The 18,203-nt window shown below is 52.5% G+C and overlaps 1 protein-coding gene and 1 long non-coding RNA gene across 7 annotated transcripts in view; one reads left to right on the top strand and one right to left on the bottom strand.

Moving 5' to 3' along the window:
• LOC118610757 overlaps positions 1–18,203 on the bottom strand; it is a 167,487-nt gene that overhangs the window by 111,919 nt on the left and 37,365 nt on the right. The window lies entirely within an intron of this gene.
• Positions 1,678–17,997, top strand: TCAF2 (TRPM8 channel associated factor 2). Of its 6 annotated transcripts, none has more exons than XM_016157161.2 (9): positions 1,703–1,899; positions 3,099–3,388; positions 3,700–4,334; positions 8,209–9,200; positions 9,468–9,565; positions 10,408–10,621; positions 10,959–11,198; positions 12,319–12,656; positions 14,504–14,758. In XM_016157161.2, exons 3-9 carry the CDS (start codon positions 3,712–3,714, stop codon positions 14,756–14,758), a joined length of 2,760 nt encoding a protein of 919 aa, XP_016012647.2. In that variant the 5' UTR covers positions 1,703–1,899; positions 3,099–3,388; positions 3,700–3,711. The 6 variants fall into 6 exon arrangements, with proteins under 6 accessions (XP_016012652.2, XP_016012647.2, XP_036086650.1 ...); XM_036230757.1 differs by having other exon boundaries at positions 3,703–4,334; XM_016157166.2 differs by lacking the exon at positions 3,099–3,388 and having other exon boundaries at positions 1,678–1,771.

Raw genomic sequence — 18,203 nt, forward strand, 5'->3', positions numbered from 1 at the left:
CAATAAGGATCAGCACTTCATTTCTGGTTGCCCCGCTCTCAAAAATAAAATAATAAAATAAAATAAATTAAATTAAAAATAAAATAAAATGTAAAGTAAAATAAAATAAAACTGCTTTAAAATATTGAAAATATATTTTGGTGACATTCCAAAGATAAACACGGTAATCATTCAGCATTATGCTAGTTTAAGAGGAAAAAGTGAAAAGGAAGAATCAGCCAAGTGCATGCGGGAAGAAGTCCACTAGTGACCTTGGAATGAAACGAAGTGGTCCAAGCAGAAGCTGCATTGCTGAGATCGGAACCTCATTCTTGGCAAATGAAAAAATGAACGCAGGGAAGAAATGGCATGCTGTCTACAGAGAGGCAAGGAATAGAGTTTAACCAACATATATTTCAGTCCAGGAAAGATAACAGGAGGAGATAAAAAAAAAAAAATTAAACACACACACACACACACACACACACACACGCACACACACAAAGGAGAGGGAACTGGACAGTGAGACCCTGGAGGAGATGCGACCTGTTTTACAAAGAGAAAGGGCTGCAGATCTGGTGAAGAGACGGGCCTTGACAAGCCCGCAGACAGAAGAGAGAATACGAGTGGAGTCAGCTACTGTTTTAGAATTCAATGAGGCTGTTTGAGAGAATAACTGCAGCTTTTAAATAATACCCACGAAGAGCCAGTCATAAACCTTATTTTTAAAAATTAGGTACATCTGATAACTTTATAAACAGTGCGATGGTTTACATGCATAATCAGTGGCAGCCCCAACGAGGGGCTTTAGAAAAATAAGGGGTCTAAAGCCTCGGTCTCCATAACGCTCATCTCCCTTCCCCTCTCTGTATCCTCTCTCCCCCTAAAAACAAAACAAAACTCATCCAAAGTAAAAATAGTCTATCTGCGCTGCAAAGCTGAGCAAAATCAGATTCATAGCCAATCTCCTAGTACTCTTCCCTCGTGATTTTCACCTTCCCATCCCTCCTAGATATAAATTCAGGCAGCAGCTGTAGCTTCTGCAGCCGTGCATGAACGTGTCCGCTTGGTGATGTGACAGGCCTACTTTCTTTTCATCGGGACTGTATCACTAGTCCTCATTTCTGTCACCTCTCAGGCCCAGTCTCCTGGTTGAGTTTTCTGGAGCACGGAGCGTCTCCCCGGCACGAGGTGCATGGCCGGCACTGACCACCAGGGGGCAGGCGCTCAACGCAGAAGCCCTAAGCGACAGTGACACAGCAGCCGCGGTTCTCGGTTCTCCCGCGCCGTGGTGCCCCAGGACCGGAGGGAAGGGGGCCCAATTCCACGCAGGGCCAAAGCAGACCCTGGGCCGTGGGTTGCATTGTTGCTGGGGGGCTGTTTGTCCCTAATCGGGTTTACTGGAGACCTGGCGTTTGCTTTTCTCACCCAGTGTACCAACGACTTGGCAGAGCTCCCTCTCGGACCCCAGGACCCCTTGGAGGGTCTGGGAGAGCCAGTTTCCGCCCCGATCTCCGCAGGTCCAGGGACCCCGCCTCGCGGGGTGGCGGGCTGCGCACCCCGCAGGCACCCCGCAGGCACCCCGCAGGCACCCCGCGAGCCCGCGGCGCCGCCCTCGGTGAGGCGGGCCGGGGAGGGACCGCGGGGAGGTGGCCCGGGGCGCGGCCCTCCCCTATCCTCCGCTCTCCTCCCCTCGTCCCGCTCCGCCCCGCTGGCCAGTACCCGACCGCCCGCCACACCCCTGCACAAGCGCCGGCTCCGGAGCCTGCGCCTAGGACCCGACTACCCGAGCGTGAGTTTTTGGTCCGAGATCGAGCTGGGCGGGCCGAGCACCCAGCACCCTGTGCGCCCTGGGGTGCCAGACGCCTGCCCGAGAACGAGCCCGCGATCGGGGGATCCCTCCTCTCCTCTTACGGCCAGGTTTTTGTTTCGTTTCGTTTCGTTTTGCCGGTTTGGCGCTATTATCTACGGGTCTGAAAACACTTTCCTCTCGTTTCTTTGAATCGATGATGAGTCAAGAATTTGACAGAGACGCCGGAGTGCGCGCGCGCACTGATGCACAGAGTTGGAGTCGGTGTCCCGGGAACATATTGCTCACCTCCTGGGTTTTCTGTTTGTTTTTCCTGTAAAACTAGGGAGGCCCACATTAGTGAAAGACTTCTCTTGTGCTCTCAGAGGTAGTTAGCGGGAACCAAGGGCCGAGATCGCACCCCCACACGCCCCAGGCTCCAGCTGGGGATGGGCTCTCGTTTGTGAAATCACTGTCTCCAGAGCAATACTGAGAAAGAGGGGGTAGTGAAGAAGGAAAGTTTAAAGGAGCTGGAATTCGGAATTTTACAGGAAATACAGGTCATGCTCAGAGAGATTTCGCGGAGAACAAATGTAGCGGGATAGAAAGTCTAGAAAACGATGGAGAGCTCCGACCCTGAAGGACCAGAGTGAGACACCCAGCTTTTGCCGTAGGGGGATGAACCTGGAAGGCTCTGAGAGTCTGAGGAAGATTGTAGAAGAGAATACGCCCTGGGAGGTAAAACCAGAGTGGTCTCGTCTGGACACGAACGTAACAAGAGGAACTGAGTTGGAGACCCAGTGGGGGAAGGCACACAGACGAGGTGGCTGGCTGCACACGGAACTGGAGAGGAGGAAGGTGGCCTGGGGCTTTGGCATCTGTCTCGGTCTAGACTCTCCTCCAAAGCCGAGCCCAGCAGAAGGAAGGAGGGCGGACGCGACAAGGAAGGAGAGACAGGCAGCGGAGGAAGGCCATGTCACCGAGGTGCTTTCCACTGTGGGCGGCTGGAGCTCGGTTCCGCCTGGGACTCTCCGGGGGACTCGCTCTAGAGCACACCTCAGGCAGCCAGCGACGTCAGAAGTGGGCCTAGGGGGAGTGGCACTGGTGCCTGCAGCGTCTGCTACGTAGCCCTTGTCACTTGAGAAAGCTAGAAGGGGTAGCTAAGGGACAGACACTCAAGTTTTCTCAGTGCTCACTGTGTATCTGGCCCAGGACAAGGCGTTTTTACGTGCATTCTCTTCATCTTCAAAAACAATCCTCTAAGGGATGCATGATTCTCTCATTTATCCAAGAAGAGCTATTCTGAGGGGAATAATGGGCTTCGTTTCAGGCACGCCTGATTTTGGAAGAGCTGCCCTGACAGAGGCGGGGAACCCCCAGTTGGGCAGACCCGATAAACCGGGAGGCCTTTCCAACTCTTTTAGTCAAAGCTGCCAGCACCGATGCGGTTTCTGAAAGGTCACCTGACCTTCCGTCAACTCCCGCTCATCACCTCTCTGGCCGATCCACCAGGCTCTGCAGGACCCGCCTCCCCTGAGGTCCTGCTGCTCCCCACCCAGCTCTCTCCAGCCCCCTCGCTGGAACTCGCGTCCTCTTCAGCACTTCAGGTCTCAACTAAAGGTCAGGTTCAGCTCCAGTGTCACTTTCCCATATGGGCCTTTCCTGTCACCCCATCGCTCATCACTATGTTTTATTTTCATCATAACAGTTTCCAATCGCTGCATTTTATGTTTACCCACCTATTTATTTATTGTCTTTCGCCTTCTAAAATAGTGGGCTCGTGAAAGCAGGGACCTTGCTGCCGCGTTTCCTGCTGCGCCCCCAGCGCGTGGCACACTGTGGGGACCCGCCGAGGTGTTTCCGTCCGGAGGCATGTCGTTCACGCACCCCTCCCTCCGTTCTGACCACGCTGTCTTTGCTTTCCTCCACAGCAGCTGACCGACATGGCGACAACTCCCGCTGACGCTTTCGAGGCCCTTATGGATGGAGTGACAAGCTGGGATGTCCCCAGAGGCCCCATCCCGTGTGAACTCCTTCTCACTGGAGAGGCCGCCTTCCCAGTGATGGTGAATGGCAAGGGCCAGGTCCTCATCGCTGCGTCCTCGTACGGCCGAGGCCGCCTGGTGGTGGCGTCCCACGAGGGCTACCTGCTGGATGCCGGCTTGGCTCCGTTTCTTCGCAATGCAGTGCACTGGCTCCAGCCGTCCCGCGGGGCTCCCGCTGGCGTGCACCCCTCCCTGACACCACTAGCATGCATCCTGCAGGCCTCGGGGCTTGAGGCACAGATTCAGCCAGACCCTGGGGACCCCCTGCGGGTTTACTGCATCAACGCCTACGACGACACCCTCACTGCAGAGCTGACCCAGTTTGTGAAACGTGGGGGGGGTCTGCTCATCGGGGGCCAGGCCTGGTATTGGGCCAGTCAGCACGGTCGTGACAAGGTGCTGTCCAGGTTCCCCGGAAACCAGGTGACCAGTGTGGCCGGAGTGTACTTCACCGACATCCGTGGGGACAGAGGCCAGTTCAAGGTCTCTAAGAAGGTGCCTAAGATCCCACTCGAGGTCAGGTGAGTAACAAGTCCCTACGGGGAACCGGAATAATAAGCTCCACGAATGCGATGATCTTGCCTGTCATACATGCTGCTTTATTCTCAGGGCCAGGTGTGTGCAAGGGAGCAACATGTATTTGTAGACGATAGAAATTAATGAGTAAATAACTGAATGGCTACTCATCCAAAACCGGAACAAGAGAAAGGTGGCCTGGTGCACCGGTGTTAGCACCACAGACAGCTTCCTGTCACGAACATACTGCCTGGGGAGCTGAGACTCAGAGGCTTCCAGCCCCGCCGCAGCTGACCAGCGAGGTCGGCTATAAAGCCTAAGACGGCCCTTGCGCTGAGCCCGGGCCCTCGGCTCAGACTCCTGTCTCCTTCATGGGTACTCCCCCGCTGAGGTTTCAGTGAACTTTCCTGCCAGTAAATCTCGGTCAGGGCCCTCCCGGACTGACCGAGCAGGTTTGCTAACTTCAAAATCTGCCGAAGGCTCTGGAGCTCTTGCAGGGAGTCTCTCGGTCTGCCCAAGGGAAGGGCCACAGCTCTAAAAGCCAACAAAAGATCCTCTCACTCACGTCCCATCCCCAAGGGCAAGAGCTGACTGCATGCCTGGTTTGTCTGCCTTAAGAGGACGCTGCAGTTACTTTTATATGCAGAACTGGATCCAGAGTCACCTGCTGCTATAATATCTAGAGACATTGAAGCCTCTGGGGAAAACCTAATCTCATTACCCTTCACCTACAAGGTCTAGAAGGGATTAGGAGCTGCTGGAAGGGAAGTGCACACGGACTACTAGCTTAGGTTCCTGCATCCCATGGACGTTACACGTTAGCCCATTTGCTCTTCACCGCAGTCCCGTAGCGTGCAAGGTTTTTGCCTCAGAACTCCCAGCTCGTAAGCAGCACCATTTTGTTTTCATATTCAAGATCCATAAATGAAGAGGGTTTCTAGTTAAAGACTGTGGGAAATGAAGCTAGCTCCTGGAATTGCCCTCTCCACCAAATCTGACCAAATGAATGAAAAATAAGAAGCAAGCAGCTGAACTTGGGGGTTTTGATGCCGATGCCTAAATTCCTAAGCACTGGCCAGTGAGAGAGACAGGTCGCTGATGGGTGGTACGGCATCTCCTGACAGCAGCCCCGCCCCAGACGCACAGCTGAAAGAAAAGACTTAAAACCACAAATCCAAGAATGGTCATTAATGCCTTCTCCTGCCGTAGAGGAATGAACAAATTGGGGCAGTGGACATTTAAGATAAAACAACCCTTAAGTGTAAAAGCAGCAAAGCCACTTCGAGATTCGGGGAGGCAGAAAGGGATGCTGAGTTTGTCCCCTTCCATCCCCACTTGGGTGGAGCACGCCCAGCTCTAAGTCCCCAAAACGTGGAGGGACCGGCCACCAGCGAGGACAGTACTGGGCCCCAGCTGTCATAGGTCTTCAGTTAGTGCTACAAATCTCAGGTGCTAAGAAGCTGAAAAGAAGCAACATTCGGTATAAATTGAGGAGGTGGCGGGATGTGTGTGCGTAGACCAAACTGGTGCCCTAGAATTCACCCACGCTATTCAGAACACGGACAAGATCTGCCCACGCCAGTGGTGGGGGAAAAAATAAGTAACTACATACCAACGCTACAACAGACTCAAAAGAGAAATATAAGAGAGACGGGAATGACAAGGGGATCAGTCACACCAGGAAGAAAAAGGTGACTCAGTGAATGGAAGCAGATTTTCTGAGAATGCTTCCAGCTACGGAAGGACTTTCTGGAAGTATATTTTAAATAAAACGAGGGGCACATGAGATGAAAAGGGGAATTTCAGAGTGGAGAAAAGCAAATTAAAAACGAAACGCCTCAGGTAAAATAAGTCGATTTGCCAGCACAAGGAAAGAACAGGCAAGGCCAACGAACGGTGAAAACGACGACGGCTCCCTGCCCAGCGAACGCCCCGATCACCGGCGTCTCTGCCATGGCAGCTTTCAAAGCGGCATTCAGAAGGCCATCGCCCGTATCCCCTGTCTGCTCAGGTGTGACTTGGTCTGTTACCTAAACATCACCACCTCGCCCTTCATGTCTCCCTCAGTGCCTTCCGCCCTGTCGGCTCTGAGGGGACACGTGTCTTTTTTCTTTTTCATAAATGCAGTATTATTATTCACATCTTCACATCTTTTTAAAGGCTCTTTTGCACAAACTATAAGTGTTGATTGCCAAATACCCAGCTGTGGGCTTCATGCAAAGACTCAGCAAATGGTGAGAGATTTCTGTGACGACCAGCCCAGATTTGCTTCCTGTCACTGCCAGTTATCAGCTAAGAAGCATAGGCAAATTGCCCAAGGATTCTAAGTCGCATTTATAAAGCAAGAATAAGAACTTGCAGGTTTATTATGTTGATTAAAAGAGAGAATCCCTATGCGTAAGTGCCTAGCATATATTAAACCTCCTGAAATAATAACCACTTTCATTAAGTCATTACCCAGACTTAACTATTATAAGTAGATATTGTATAAGACTTAAATATTGGTAAATAGACATCTGAGGTCATGAATATTACCCTTATAATACTGTCAAGCCGTCTGTTGAGAATAATTGCCTGGCTTCCCTGTCACGCCTCGGACCTCCCACCCCACTCAGCTGCAGCCACACAGGCCTTTCTGTGCTGCAGACTCTACCAGGCTTGTCCCTTCCGGCGACCTTCACACTGGCAGCTTCCTCGGCCTGAACTTGTCCTTTCTCAGATTATCTGCCTGGCTGATAATTTTTTCAATAATGTTTTGCTACGTGAATGAGTAAACCATTTTAACATTTGATCTTTGTTATGAGACAAAGTCTAATAAAGATAATTCAGATCACTTATAATTTCACTAGTCAACATGATCACTAAAGACATTTTGATAAATACGCTTTAAATCATGTTTCTTTGGTTTTGTGGGTTTTTGTTTACTTTTGGTTTGGTTTTAATGTTCGTTTTGCAAAATTTGGCTTATTTACTGCACAGTATCTTGGAATCTGATTTAAAAAGTTTTTCCACTATCTAATAATTGTTTTAATTACCACATGGTATGCTATCTGTGGTTAACCATAACTTATTTAACCAATTTCCTGTTGTTTGACATTTAGAATATCTACAAATTGGTTAAAAAAGAAAAATCCTGTAATACAAAACCTTTTCTGAATTCACATTTTTATCATTTCTCAAAAAGTAGTATATATTCTCATCAAATTTAGATGAGAATGTTTTTTAAAAAGAGTATGTGTTTGTAATAAATCTTCAAGTGCAGTAGTAAATAATTTCCTTGTAACATGTTTTTAGATCAGAGCTAGCACAAGGTGAGGACAATTTGATGTTTTTTACAGCCCTCCTATGCAGAAAAATTAGCTCTGAGAAATGTATATTACTTTCTCTAGTAGTAAAATACTATTTTTCCTCATTTACTTCATTTATATGTTTAATCATTTAAAAAGATAGGAAATTCAAGTCAGAATATTCAATACTCAGTTGACTAACATGGGAAGAATTCCTAGAAGTGTTTGTTTGGAGAATGAATTTTAAGATGTGCAAAGAACGAGGCCACTACCTCATTCTTCAGCATTGCCTCAAATCTGTGACAACATGGACTATAAGAAACACCATTATTTTATGTGTCACTACGAAAGAGCAAACGATGCCAATTAAACAATGATATGACATCAAATGTTAAAAGGTGAAAAAACAGGTCTTAGACATGATAAAAAAAAATGGTGTCCCACACCTAAATGCCAAATGGCGTCAGTAACAGTGAGATCTGTGTGAACGGTGTAATCCTTGTACCCATGCGTAGATTTCTCTATTCAGTGGGCTCATTTCAGTGGTTCCTTAACTGACTGCAGCCCCTTTGTCCCCCGTGTCACTTTCCAGGTGTGGGGAGGACCTCAGGCAGGACCAGCGCCAGCTCCTGGAAGGGATCTCAGAGCTGGACATCAAGACAGGAGGAATCCCCTCGCAGCTGCTGGTGCACGGGGCCCTGGCCTTCCCTCTGGGGTTAGACGCCTCCCTCGGCTGCTTCCTGGCCGCTGCCCGCTACGGCAGAGGCCGGGTGGTCCTGGCTGCCCACGAAGGCCTGCTCTGTGCTCCCAAGATGACGCCCTTTTTGCTCAATGCTGTGCGCTGGCTGGCCAGAGGCAAGGCGGGTAAAGTTGGAGTGAACACACGTCTAAAAAACCTGCGTGCCCTACTGTCAGAGCATGGCCTGAAGTGCAGTCTGGAGCCCCATCTGACAGATGGCTTGCATGTCTACTGCTGTGTGGCTTACTGTGACAAGGAGGCTAAGCAGCTGCAGGAGTTTGTCGCCGAGGGAGGAGGCTTGCTGATCGGGGGCCAGGCCTGGTGGTGGGCCTCCCAGAACCCAGGCCGCTCCGCATTGGCTGGTTTCCCCGGTAACGTCATCCTCAACTGCTTTGGCCTCAGCATCCTATCTGGGACTGTTAGCCCAGGCCAGTTCCCCGTCCCCACCCACCAGATGCTGAGCTACCACTTCCGGCGGGCGCTGTCGGAATTCCAGGCTGTCCTGAACCAGGGCCGTGGGGACTTGGAAAAGAGCTGGCTGGCAAGACTGGGAGTCGATGGCGCTGCCTTCCTGCAGATTCCTGCAGAGGGGGCCCCGGTCTACGCATCCTTGCACCGACTCCTGAGGAAAATGCTGCGGTCAACCGGCCTCCCGGCGGTGAGCCGAGAGAACCCAGTGGCCCGTGACTCTTGTGAGGCTGCCGTGCTCTGCCTGGCCACGGAGCTGGCCCGCTCTGGGACTGACTGCTCCCAGCTGGTGCAGGGACATGGAACCTGGACCTGCCACTCCAGCCTGGACCCCTCCGAACACCCCATCACTGTGGAGATCAATGGAAGCAACCCAGGTATGGAGTGAGGGCAGCGCCTGGAGCATTGCGGGAGCTGGGAAGCTGGGGCCATGGACCTCGTGGGCAGAGCAGGTCCTGGAGCTGAGGCAGGCCGGCTGCATTCTCTCAGGCACTTTTAGGAAGATGGGCTGGGGTTCTGCTCGGGGTTTGGAAGGGAGGAGAAGCAGGGATGCGGTGAGGCATCAGGGGAGGGCTGTACCTCTGGGAGGAGCTGGGAGGCCCCAGGTCCGGGGAGAACTCGGCCTTTCCTATGGCTTTTGTCAGGCGACGGGGAGTCCTGGGTGAGTACGGGGCTCTACCTCCTGAACGGACGGAGTGCAGAAGTCTCGCTGTCTGAAGCTGCAACCCGGGCCAGCCTGAAGGTAAGGCCAGAGCGCCCGCCGCCCACATCCCGAAGCCTCAGGGCTGGTGCGCAGTCATCCAGCACACGGCAGTGCCACCCGCAGCACAGGACAGGCCTGTTCTGCCCATTTTGCATTTGTCACAGGCAAAGCGGTTAAATTTCAGGGGTCTCAGGGCGCGGGGGGGCGATGCCGGAGCTCTGTTCCCAGCTCTAGTAATCGGACCTAAGCCTATGACGCAAGGTGCTTCTTGCCTCGCGGAGGGGATGCAGGGACACCAGGTGTGAGGAGAAGGCAGGCCCACGGCCTCCTCCCGGCCGCGCCAGTCTCCCCGTGGCACGCGGCCCTTCTGGACTTTAACCTCTTTACCTTGACATCCGAGCCCTCACGAAAATAGGCCCTACGTGCAGAATGGAGATTCCTCCTGCTACGATTCTGAGGGTCGCTTCCTTCCACAGTTAGTCTCTTTCATGTCAGCCTCCTTCCGGGAGCTCGCTTGCATTAATCCTAAGAAAATCAAGCCCAGGACCCCAAACACCACAGCACTCAGCGCACCTGACGAGGTCCTAGGCACAGGGGAGCGAGAATCAGGTGCCCCCAGGACCAGATCCCACCACCTCTGGGGGGGCCTCCTGTCTGAGCAGGAAGGGAATCGCACACCGGCTCCACTCTACGTGCCTTTCGGTCCACACGGCCTTTGCGAGGCTACCGTTTCACAGGTCTTCGTGCACCGCTCACAGAAGGGGGAGGCTGGAGTTTTTCTAACACCCCCATCTACACAGCACCACACGCAACCCACACGCAACCTACACGCACGGCACAGGGACCTAGCTCCCCGACACGTGGCGGCATCCCCTCCCCAGGTCCAGATTGGCTGCCACACGGATGACTTGAGCGAGGCCAGCAAACTGTCTCGAGCCCCCGTGGTGACTCACCGGTGCTGTATGGACAGGACCAAACAGTCGGTCTCCTGTCTCTGGGGTGGCCTTCTCTATGTCATCGTGCCCAAGGGCAGCGAACTGGGGCCCGTACCCGTCACCATCAAGAGGGCTGTGCCCGCCCCGTACTACAAGCTGGGTAAGTGCTGACCGCCGAGGGCAGCGCGAGTGCTGCGGGGACCACGGTCGTTAGGGGCTGGTTGCTAAGGGAGCGGGATAAGGATGGGTGGACAGAAGGAGGGAGAACTGTCCACGGTGACGGGGGCGGAGGCAGGAGAAACGGCACACGCGTGTCTGCAGACTCCAGGGCAGGACCGAGGAGAGGGTCTGGAGGCCTGTCCTTCGCTTCGTAGCGTGGACGCCCACGGGATAACAGTTCATCACCTCGTGCCCTCCTGAAATGAGTTCCAGCTGTGCTGTTCAGCTCAAGCAGAGCTGGGGAAGCAGGCAACAGGCTGCATGATATTTATTCGCAGGTAAGACATCCCTGCAGGAGTGGAGGAGTCGCATCCAGGAGAGCCCTGCTCCCTGGGGCGAGCTGGCCACAGACAACATCATCTTGACGGTGCCAACTGCAAACCTCCGGGTCCTGGAGGACCCCGGGCCCGTGCTCCGCCTCTGGGACGAGATGATGCGGGCCATAGCCAAGCTGGCGGCCAAGCCTTTCCCGTTCCTCCGTCCCGAGAGGATTGTCGCTGACGTGCAGATCTCAGCTGGTGGGTGCTCTAGGGAAGGGTGCCGGTCAGTGGACACCACCCGTCTGTTATTTTGCCTTTGGTCAGTGTCCAGTATGTGCGGGGCGTGATTGTGTGCGGAGTGAGGGTAAAAAGATGGAAGAGACGTGGAGCTTAATGGGCTGCAAAGATGCTCGCCTGGGAAACGTCTGCGAGCCGAGGTGTCACAGGATTGGTAGAATAATCTCAGGGGGGAGGAAAAAAGGTACCAGGAGTTCACAGGTGACAATGAGGTTCACTTCAAGAAGAGGCTAAAATAGAAATATTTCCTTCGAACCTAAGACAGAGTTGGCAATGGAAAGAGGGAGTGAAGAGGTTTATGTTAAGTCTTCAGTGTTTCAGAACAGGGGTCCCCAAGCCCCGGGCCACAGACTGCTACCAGTCTGTGGCCTGTTAGGAACTGGGCCGCACAGCAGGAGGTGAGCGGCGCGCAAGCAAGTGAAGCTTCGTCTGTGTGGGCAGCCGCTCCCCGGCGCCAGCAGCCCCGCCTCAGCTCCACCTCAGGACACCAAGCATTAGATCCTCCCAGGAGCACCCGTCTCTGGTGCCACAAAGGGTGGGGACCACTGGTTTAGAGGAAAGAAGGGCATCTAAAGAAAATGAGGAAATCTGGTTCCAACGTGGAGAAAATTTCGATGCATCTCAGTTTTCTTATTTTTATAACAGGACAGAATTCTCTCTGTTAAAGAGCATAAAACTGGATGATAGTGATTCACATAGGAAAAGAAGGGATGATACTGTTCGTGCCTCAGGGACCTCCAATTCAGACACAGGACATAATGTCACAGACTCACATGCATGTGAGACGCACACACACACAGACGAAGCCCCGAACTGTGGCGAGAATGGCAGTGTGAAGTGTATTCTCACTCTTCGGGGCCAGAGTGAATAGGGGTCACTCCGGTGAGAGTGGCGAGGGTCAAGGACGCCTCACTTTCTGACCAAGCAAGGAAAAGCCACCGACTCTCGGCAGCACAGAGACTGCGGAGTCACCGGGGGGCAGAGGGGATGGTGAGGAGGTCGCGCGGCAGGGAGGGATGGCGGGAGCTGGGCTCGGGAGCTCTCCCCCACCGTGCCTCACCGCTTCCTGCTGGGTTCCCAGGCTGGATGCACTCAGGGTACCCCATCATGTGCCACCTGGAGTCGGCGCAGGTGCTCATCAGTGAGGCCAGCATGAGAAGCAGCGGTCTGTGGGGACCCATCCACGAGCTGGGCCACAACCAGCAGCAGAGCGGGTGGGAGTTCCCGCCGCACACCACCGAGGCCACGTGCAACCTCTGGTCAGTCTACGTGCACGAGACCATCCTGGGCATCCCCAGGGCTCAGGCCCACCCTGCTCTGAACCCCGCACAACGAGAGGAGAGGATCAAAGAGCACCTGGGGAAGGGAGCCCCACTGAGCGACTGGAACGTGTGGACAGCTCTGGAAACGTATCTGCAGGTACCGAGCCACAAGTCAGGGAGATGGGGCCACCAGACTCCCCGCCACGTAGCATCCTGGGTCCCGCCGCCCCCCTGGACATGGGAGACGGGGCCACAGGCTGGTGCTTCTCAGGTTACACATCGCTCAGCCAGAGAGAATGGTACCTGTCCCACGTGCCTCCTGTGATTTTGTGATGATTAAGGAAGAGGAAATGGAAAGCGAGATATAAAAACAAAAAAAAATAAGGAGAGAGATATACAACAGGAGCAGAAGTTACGAGGTAGACTGAACCACAGCTCTCCCCTTCACGGGTCCAGTCTCCTCATAAGCGCTCCAGAAATGGTCATAGTTCTGTTTTGCTTTGTTTTTCCTCATCTTAGTTTTATGAGTCGAGTGTTACATCCGTTCATCATGACAGACATGTCTATGGGACAGCTGCTCTAAAAGGGGGCATGGTTAGAGGTCAACCTGTTCACCAGATTCTCAGCCTTCTATCACCCGACATGAAACCAAAATGATTTTAGAACAAATAAATAAATACCCAACCCACCCGGCGGGAGAAAGCCCTGAACCAGGCCGACTGCCTGTGAGATAAGCACAAGTCCCTGTCCCCTCCCCTAGTCCTGCTGTGAACTGTAGTGTTTTGGAGATGTCGCAGCTGATCTCCACATCAGACCTCGGAGGCTGTCCGCCTCGCCCTACAGCTAGGAGCTGGACGGCCCACTTTCTCAGAGACGCGTACTAAGTTAAGGAGTTTACGCGGTCCGTCCAATATCACACTTAAAGGATGGACCCGGAACCTAAAACCAGGAATCAATGGCGAGCCGCAGGCTCTGGCACTTCCATACGCTTTCTTTGATTTGTTTGTTTGTTTGTTTGTTTCACGCATTTTCTAAAGAGTGCGTGCCAGTGAGATAATCGCGTCACTTCTGTATTCTCATAGGGCCCGTCCGAGGGTCCACAGGCAAACAGACCTTAAACGGCAGGCTGCCACTGAAGTGGAAGTTAGAGCCCTAAGTCTGCCCCCCCACACCCACCCCCCACCAACCCACTCACCACGGATCCTGAATATCATTTCGCAAAAGCTAAGGAGACGCCTGTCACCTGGGAGTCTGAACCTCAGCCTCGGGGCAGGCAGATCCCTGCTCCCTGTCACTCCGCCTGCTGTGGCCTTAGCTCAGGAAGCCGCGTAAATCATTCCAGCATCTTGCCTCGCTGCTTCCAAAACAGGCTTCGTATTCCAGGTTTGACACGCTCCCAGTGCTCTCCTTTCCGCACAGCACAAAGTCGCAGCTGCCCTTTGCCCTCAGCACCTCCAGCTCCACCTCCATCCTCATCCTCCAGCACAGGGCGCTGCTCCCCGCTCTGAGCACCCCTGGCCGTTCCAAGCTCCGTGCCTCCTCCCCACGCTTCCCGCCTGCGGCTGAAATGTGCTCGGCTGTCTTGTCTATTCTCTGTTAAGTCACCTGTCAAGACTCAGCTCCGTCGCCCTCCCATGCCACCCCAAATACGTATGATGTAAGGGTGTCTCATCTCACTCATGCTCGAACCTGTCCGATATCTAGGAAACACATTTTTTTTAATTAAAGGTAATAATCATGGTTGTCGTTTATTGAGGATTTACCTTTTTTCAGATATTAGATTACCATGAAGTCTCCTACTAGATTCAGACGGTGTAGGTTTTGTGGCCACGAAGTAGAACGAACCAATAGCACTGTATTGATGATGCTCAGGGGCCATGCGGGAGACAGGGGCAAATGATACGAAGGGGCAGTAATCACGGAAAACGAAACATTCTTAAGACCGCGCACGTTGCAGTTACTTTGACAGGCTTGACTCATCCGGCCCCTTCTTCCTCTCCCCAGCTCCAGGAGGCCTTTGGGTGGGAGCCGTTCACCCGGCTCTTTGCTGAGTACCAGACCTTCTCCGGCATCCCCAAAGACAACGCCAGCAAGATGAATCTGTGGGTGAAGAAGTTCTCCGAAAGAGTGCGGAAGAATCTGGTTCCTTTCTTCAAGGCCTGGGGCTGGCCCGTCCAGAAGGAAGTGGCCGACAGCCTGGCCCGCCTGCCTCAGTGGCAGGAAGACCCCATGCGGGCCCGTGTCGGCACCGAGGGGTAACGTGGGAGGAGAGGAGGGGGCAGGCCAGCGCCACCGCGCGTGTGTCTGGCCGCGTGGACCTTGAGCCCGAGTCCTGCGTCCTCCCCGTCTTCAGGTCACGAGATTAAAAGAAACCCACTTCCTCAGGAAACGGCCCTGGTGCCTCCTCGAGCCGTTTCTCGGCTCGCACTCATGCTCCCGCCTGCTTCGCCATCCTAGTCGGCTAGGGCGGGATCTTTCGTCTCGGCATCTTGAGGTTCTGCAGGCTCTTGGCTTCTGTTCTGAAGGCCGTGGGTTACCGCGGTGAACCTCTACCATGCCCTCACCGCCGCCAGCCTGGAGCATGGCTCTTAATTTCTCATGCTGTGAGAAGTTTTCTAGTTGCGAGAGGGACAGGCTGGCGCCGTGCAGAGAGCCCTGCGCCAGCTTTGGTGCCGTGGGGAAGTCACTTAGCATCTCTGTGCTTCTGCATGCTCATCCGTGACATGGGGATAAAACTTCATTTCTTGATAATGGTGAACGTGCTCGTGCACCACAGCATGCGAGGGGACCTTCAAGCCTTCGCCAGGTCCTGCAGTGGCCTGTCCGTCCGGTTTTTCCCTTTTGGACAGCCTGAAAATTGAATCTCACTTCAGAGTTGGCCACCTTGAGACGAGCCTTTAGTCCTCATGAAAGAGCATTTAAGGAATACCAGTGTCATTCCCAGACGTGTGTCCGTAGTAGATGCTGAGGGCCTCGCCCACCCTAGATCCTCTTCCTGCCTCTGGAAGGATTCTTGGGGATAACCTAAGAGGTGCTGTAAACTCAAGCTGGATGTCACAAAGCTGGCGGGGTTTGGTCTTCTTGGTTAGTTCCACCGCCAGGACTTTTATTTCAACCGAAGGTCAAAGTCCCTTTAGCAGCCTCTACCAAGTCCGTGAGCCTTTGTTCTTAGCACGAAACAGGCCGATGACTCCTCTGGTCACCGTGGGACCAAGGCAGTCATTTGACAGCAGCCGTGCAGAGAGGTGCGGGGACGTGACAGGCTTCACCCCAGAACAGGATTACTGGATGCAGCACGCCAAATAACCCTCAATCGCCTAATTAACCCATAACCCGGCATTTCCTGATCTTTCACATAACCTCATTCCAGCCCCTCCCAGCCCTTTAGCTAGGTGGGGTTCTATCTGGAGACCTGGCTCGGGGATTAATGGGGTGTACACCTAGCTGCTTCTCTCTAGCTTGCTTTTGAAACATATTCTTTTGTTGTTTCGAGTATCATTCCATGAGCTTTGCTGAGAGCAGAGTGGCTCCTCGGAAGGAATGTCTGCTTCTGCGTTCGCCAGCCCTTCCCTCAATTCTAGAATAACTTCCTCTTATTTCCCTAGTGTCCTTCGCCAGGTGCTGTTCATATAAAAAAGGTGCTCAGGAAACGTGTGCTGATTGAAAGAGCTGTAATGACACCAAACATATAATGAGCAGTCACTGTGTCCCAGGCATTGTGTGAGGTGTTTTCTATGCATTACGGAATCTTTGCAACAGATCTGTGATTTAGACACTTTTATTATTCCCACCTCACACGGACACTAAGGGATATGAAATAACTTCTGATGTCACAAAGCTAAGCGTCGGGGCTTGGCTGAAGCCCAGAGCAATGAAAAAATGTGTCGCTTATCCTCCATGAATGGGTTATAATTTAAACAAAAATTCACCTAGAAAATGGATGAAAGGAAGTTCAACAAAGCTCCGAGTTAGCCCACGTTTGCTATTGAATTTTTATTAAATATCAAATTTAACCTCCAAAAAAGTATTGCTAGCCGACTTCTCATTGTCTCAGCATGTCATTCATTAGCCTCTCGGTTAGGCAGAGAAAGGATTTGAACCCATGCAGTTCTACCCCAGAACCGGGTGTCCTTAATGACAAGAACGCCATGGTCTTAGTTCGAAGTAAATGGATGGATAATGCTGGGTGTAGAAAGTGGTCACAGAGACAAAGACAAAACCTGACTTCTCCCCACACCCCCTGGAGAGGAAGCTGGGGTCCTTCTCTTACAGAGACTCGGTGGCAGCCACCCGTTTCTAAGTTCACAGTTAATTGTAACTATGACACTCTCCGAGTATCCTTGAATGCACAAAACCTCCTTGGATGATCTATGATTTCTGAGACATTTACCTCCATAATTTTATAGTTCTAAGTCAGAGAAATTATTATAAGAGAACAATAGGGTAAGTATGGAATCCAGCTTGTCGAGCTCGGGAACTAGTCCTCACAGTTTTCTTTGGATTATGTATTTTTTGCCTTTTCACGATGGGTACCGGATATTGGTTTGGTTTTCTGGTGTATGTGTTTTTTGCTTGTTTGTTTGTTTGTTTTTAATGGCCTCCCCTCAGCTACTTTGTTGCTTTGGCAAAAGCCCCACCATTCCCTTTGGCGTCGCCACGCTCGGCACAGACAGCGCACTTAGTTGGGAAGGGTGGGCACCGAGCCCAGGCCGGGCGCATGTGAGCATCTGCGCTTGGCCGGTTCAGGTGATGGACGGTGGCCCAGGCCAGGCTGGGGCCGTGTGAGCCGCCGCCTTTCACTGGGCGTCCTGGGAAGCACACGTTTTCTTCAATTACTGGAGAGGGAAGTGTAAGGAGACGGCCAGGTATCGTTGGTTTTTGAAGCCGGGTGAAGGGTACCATCAGCCTACTTCAAATTTCGGTCCCGCTCCCTGAGTCTTGCACATAACTTCCTATGATAAGAAGTTATTTCTTCAGCCTCTGGGCCATCTTGATTTACTGTCCTGAGGGTCTTCAGCCCGCTAGGCTATCTTAACCAGGAACTTTTAAATAGAAACTGAGCTTGCTGAGCATCTCTGATGGGCTTATCTGAGAACAGAAGTTCCCCCAAGGCCTTCGGCTGTACGAGCATCTCCTTTGTGGCCTGCGGACAGGTGGTCCAGGACGGGTGGTCCACCAAGGCAGGGCACGTACTCCAGGTACGTGAAGGAGGGTGGCTCCTTTTCAGCTGGTGCTGCTTCCTCGCAAGCACGTGATGATTCCACGCCCTCTCAGCATGCTCGTTTCGTGCCCTTGTCCCTGTCACCAGGTTGCTGGTGTGTCTATGAAGCTACCATTTTTCTTCGTCCACAAGCTTGGAGTGCTTCCTCGTGTGTTAGGAAGATAATTCAGTGCCCAAACTCAAGCTACCGGTGACCCTACAAGTTGTACATGTAACTCTCTGTACTGATTCACCTTTTGTTCATTAAAAAAAAAATAAAAACTTTTATGATAAATAATTTTTCATAAACAATATAAATGTCACCTCCATAAATTCCTAAAGATGATGACAGGAGAGAGAGCACTATTTTAAAATGTTAGGTATAGATTGGGAAATAATGGGGTTGAGGAAAAAAATTAGAATTGAAACTCCAAACTACCTGTCAAGCCAGAGACCCAGGGAACAAAAAGCCGGGTGGGTGGCACCACCCACACGTGGAGAAGA

This window comes from Rousettus aegyptiacus, unplaced genomic scaffold (assembly GCF_014176215.1).
Source record: "Rousettus aegyptiacus isolate mRouAeg1 unplaced genomic scaffold, mRouAeg1.p scaffold_m13_p_13, whole genome shotgun sequence".
Lineage (NCBI taxonomy): Eukaryota > Metazoa > Chordata > Mammalia > Chiroptera > Pteropodidae > Rousettus > Rousettus aegyptiacus.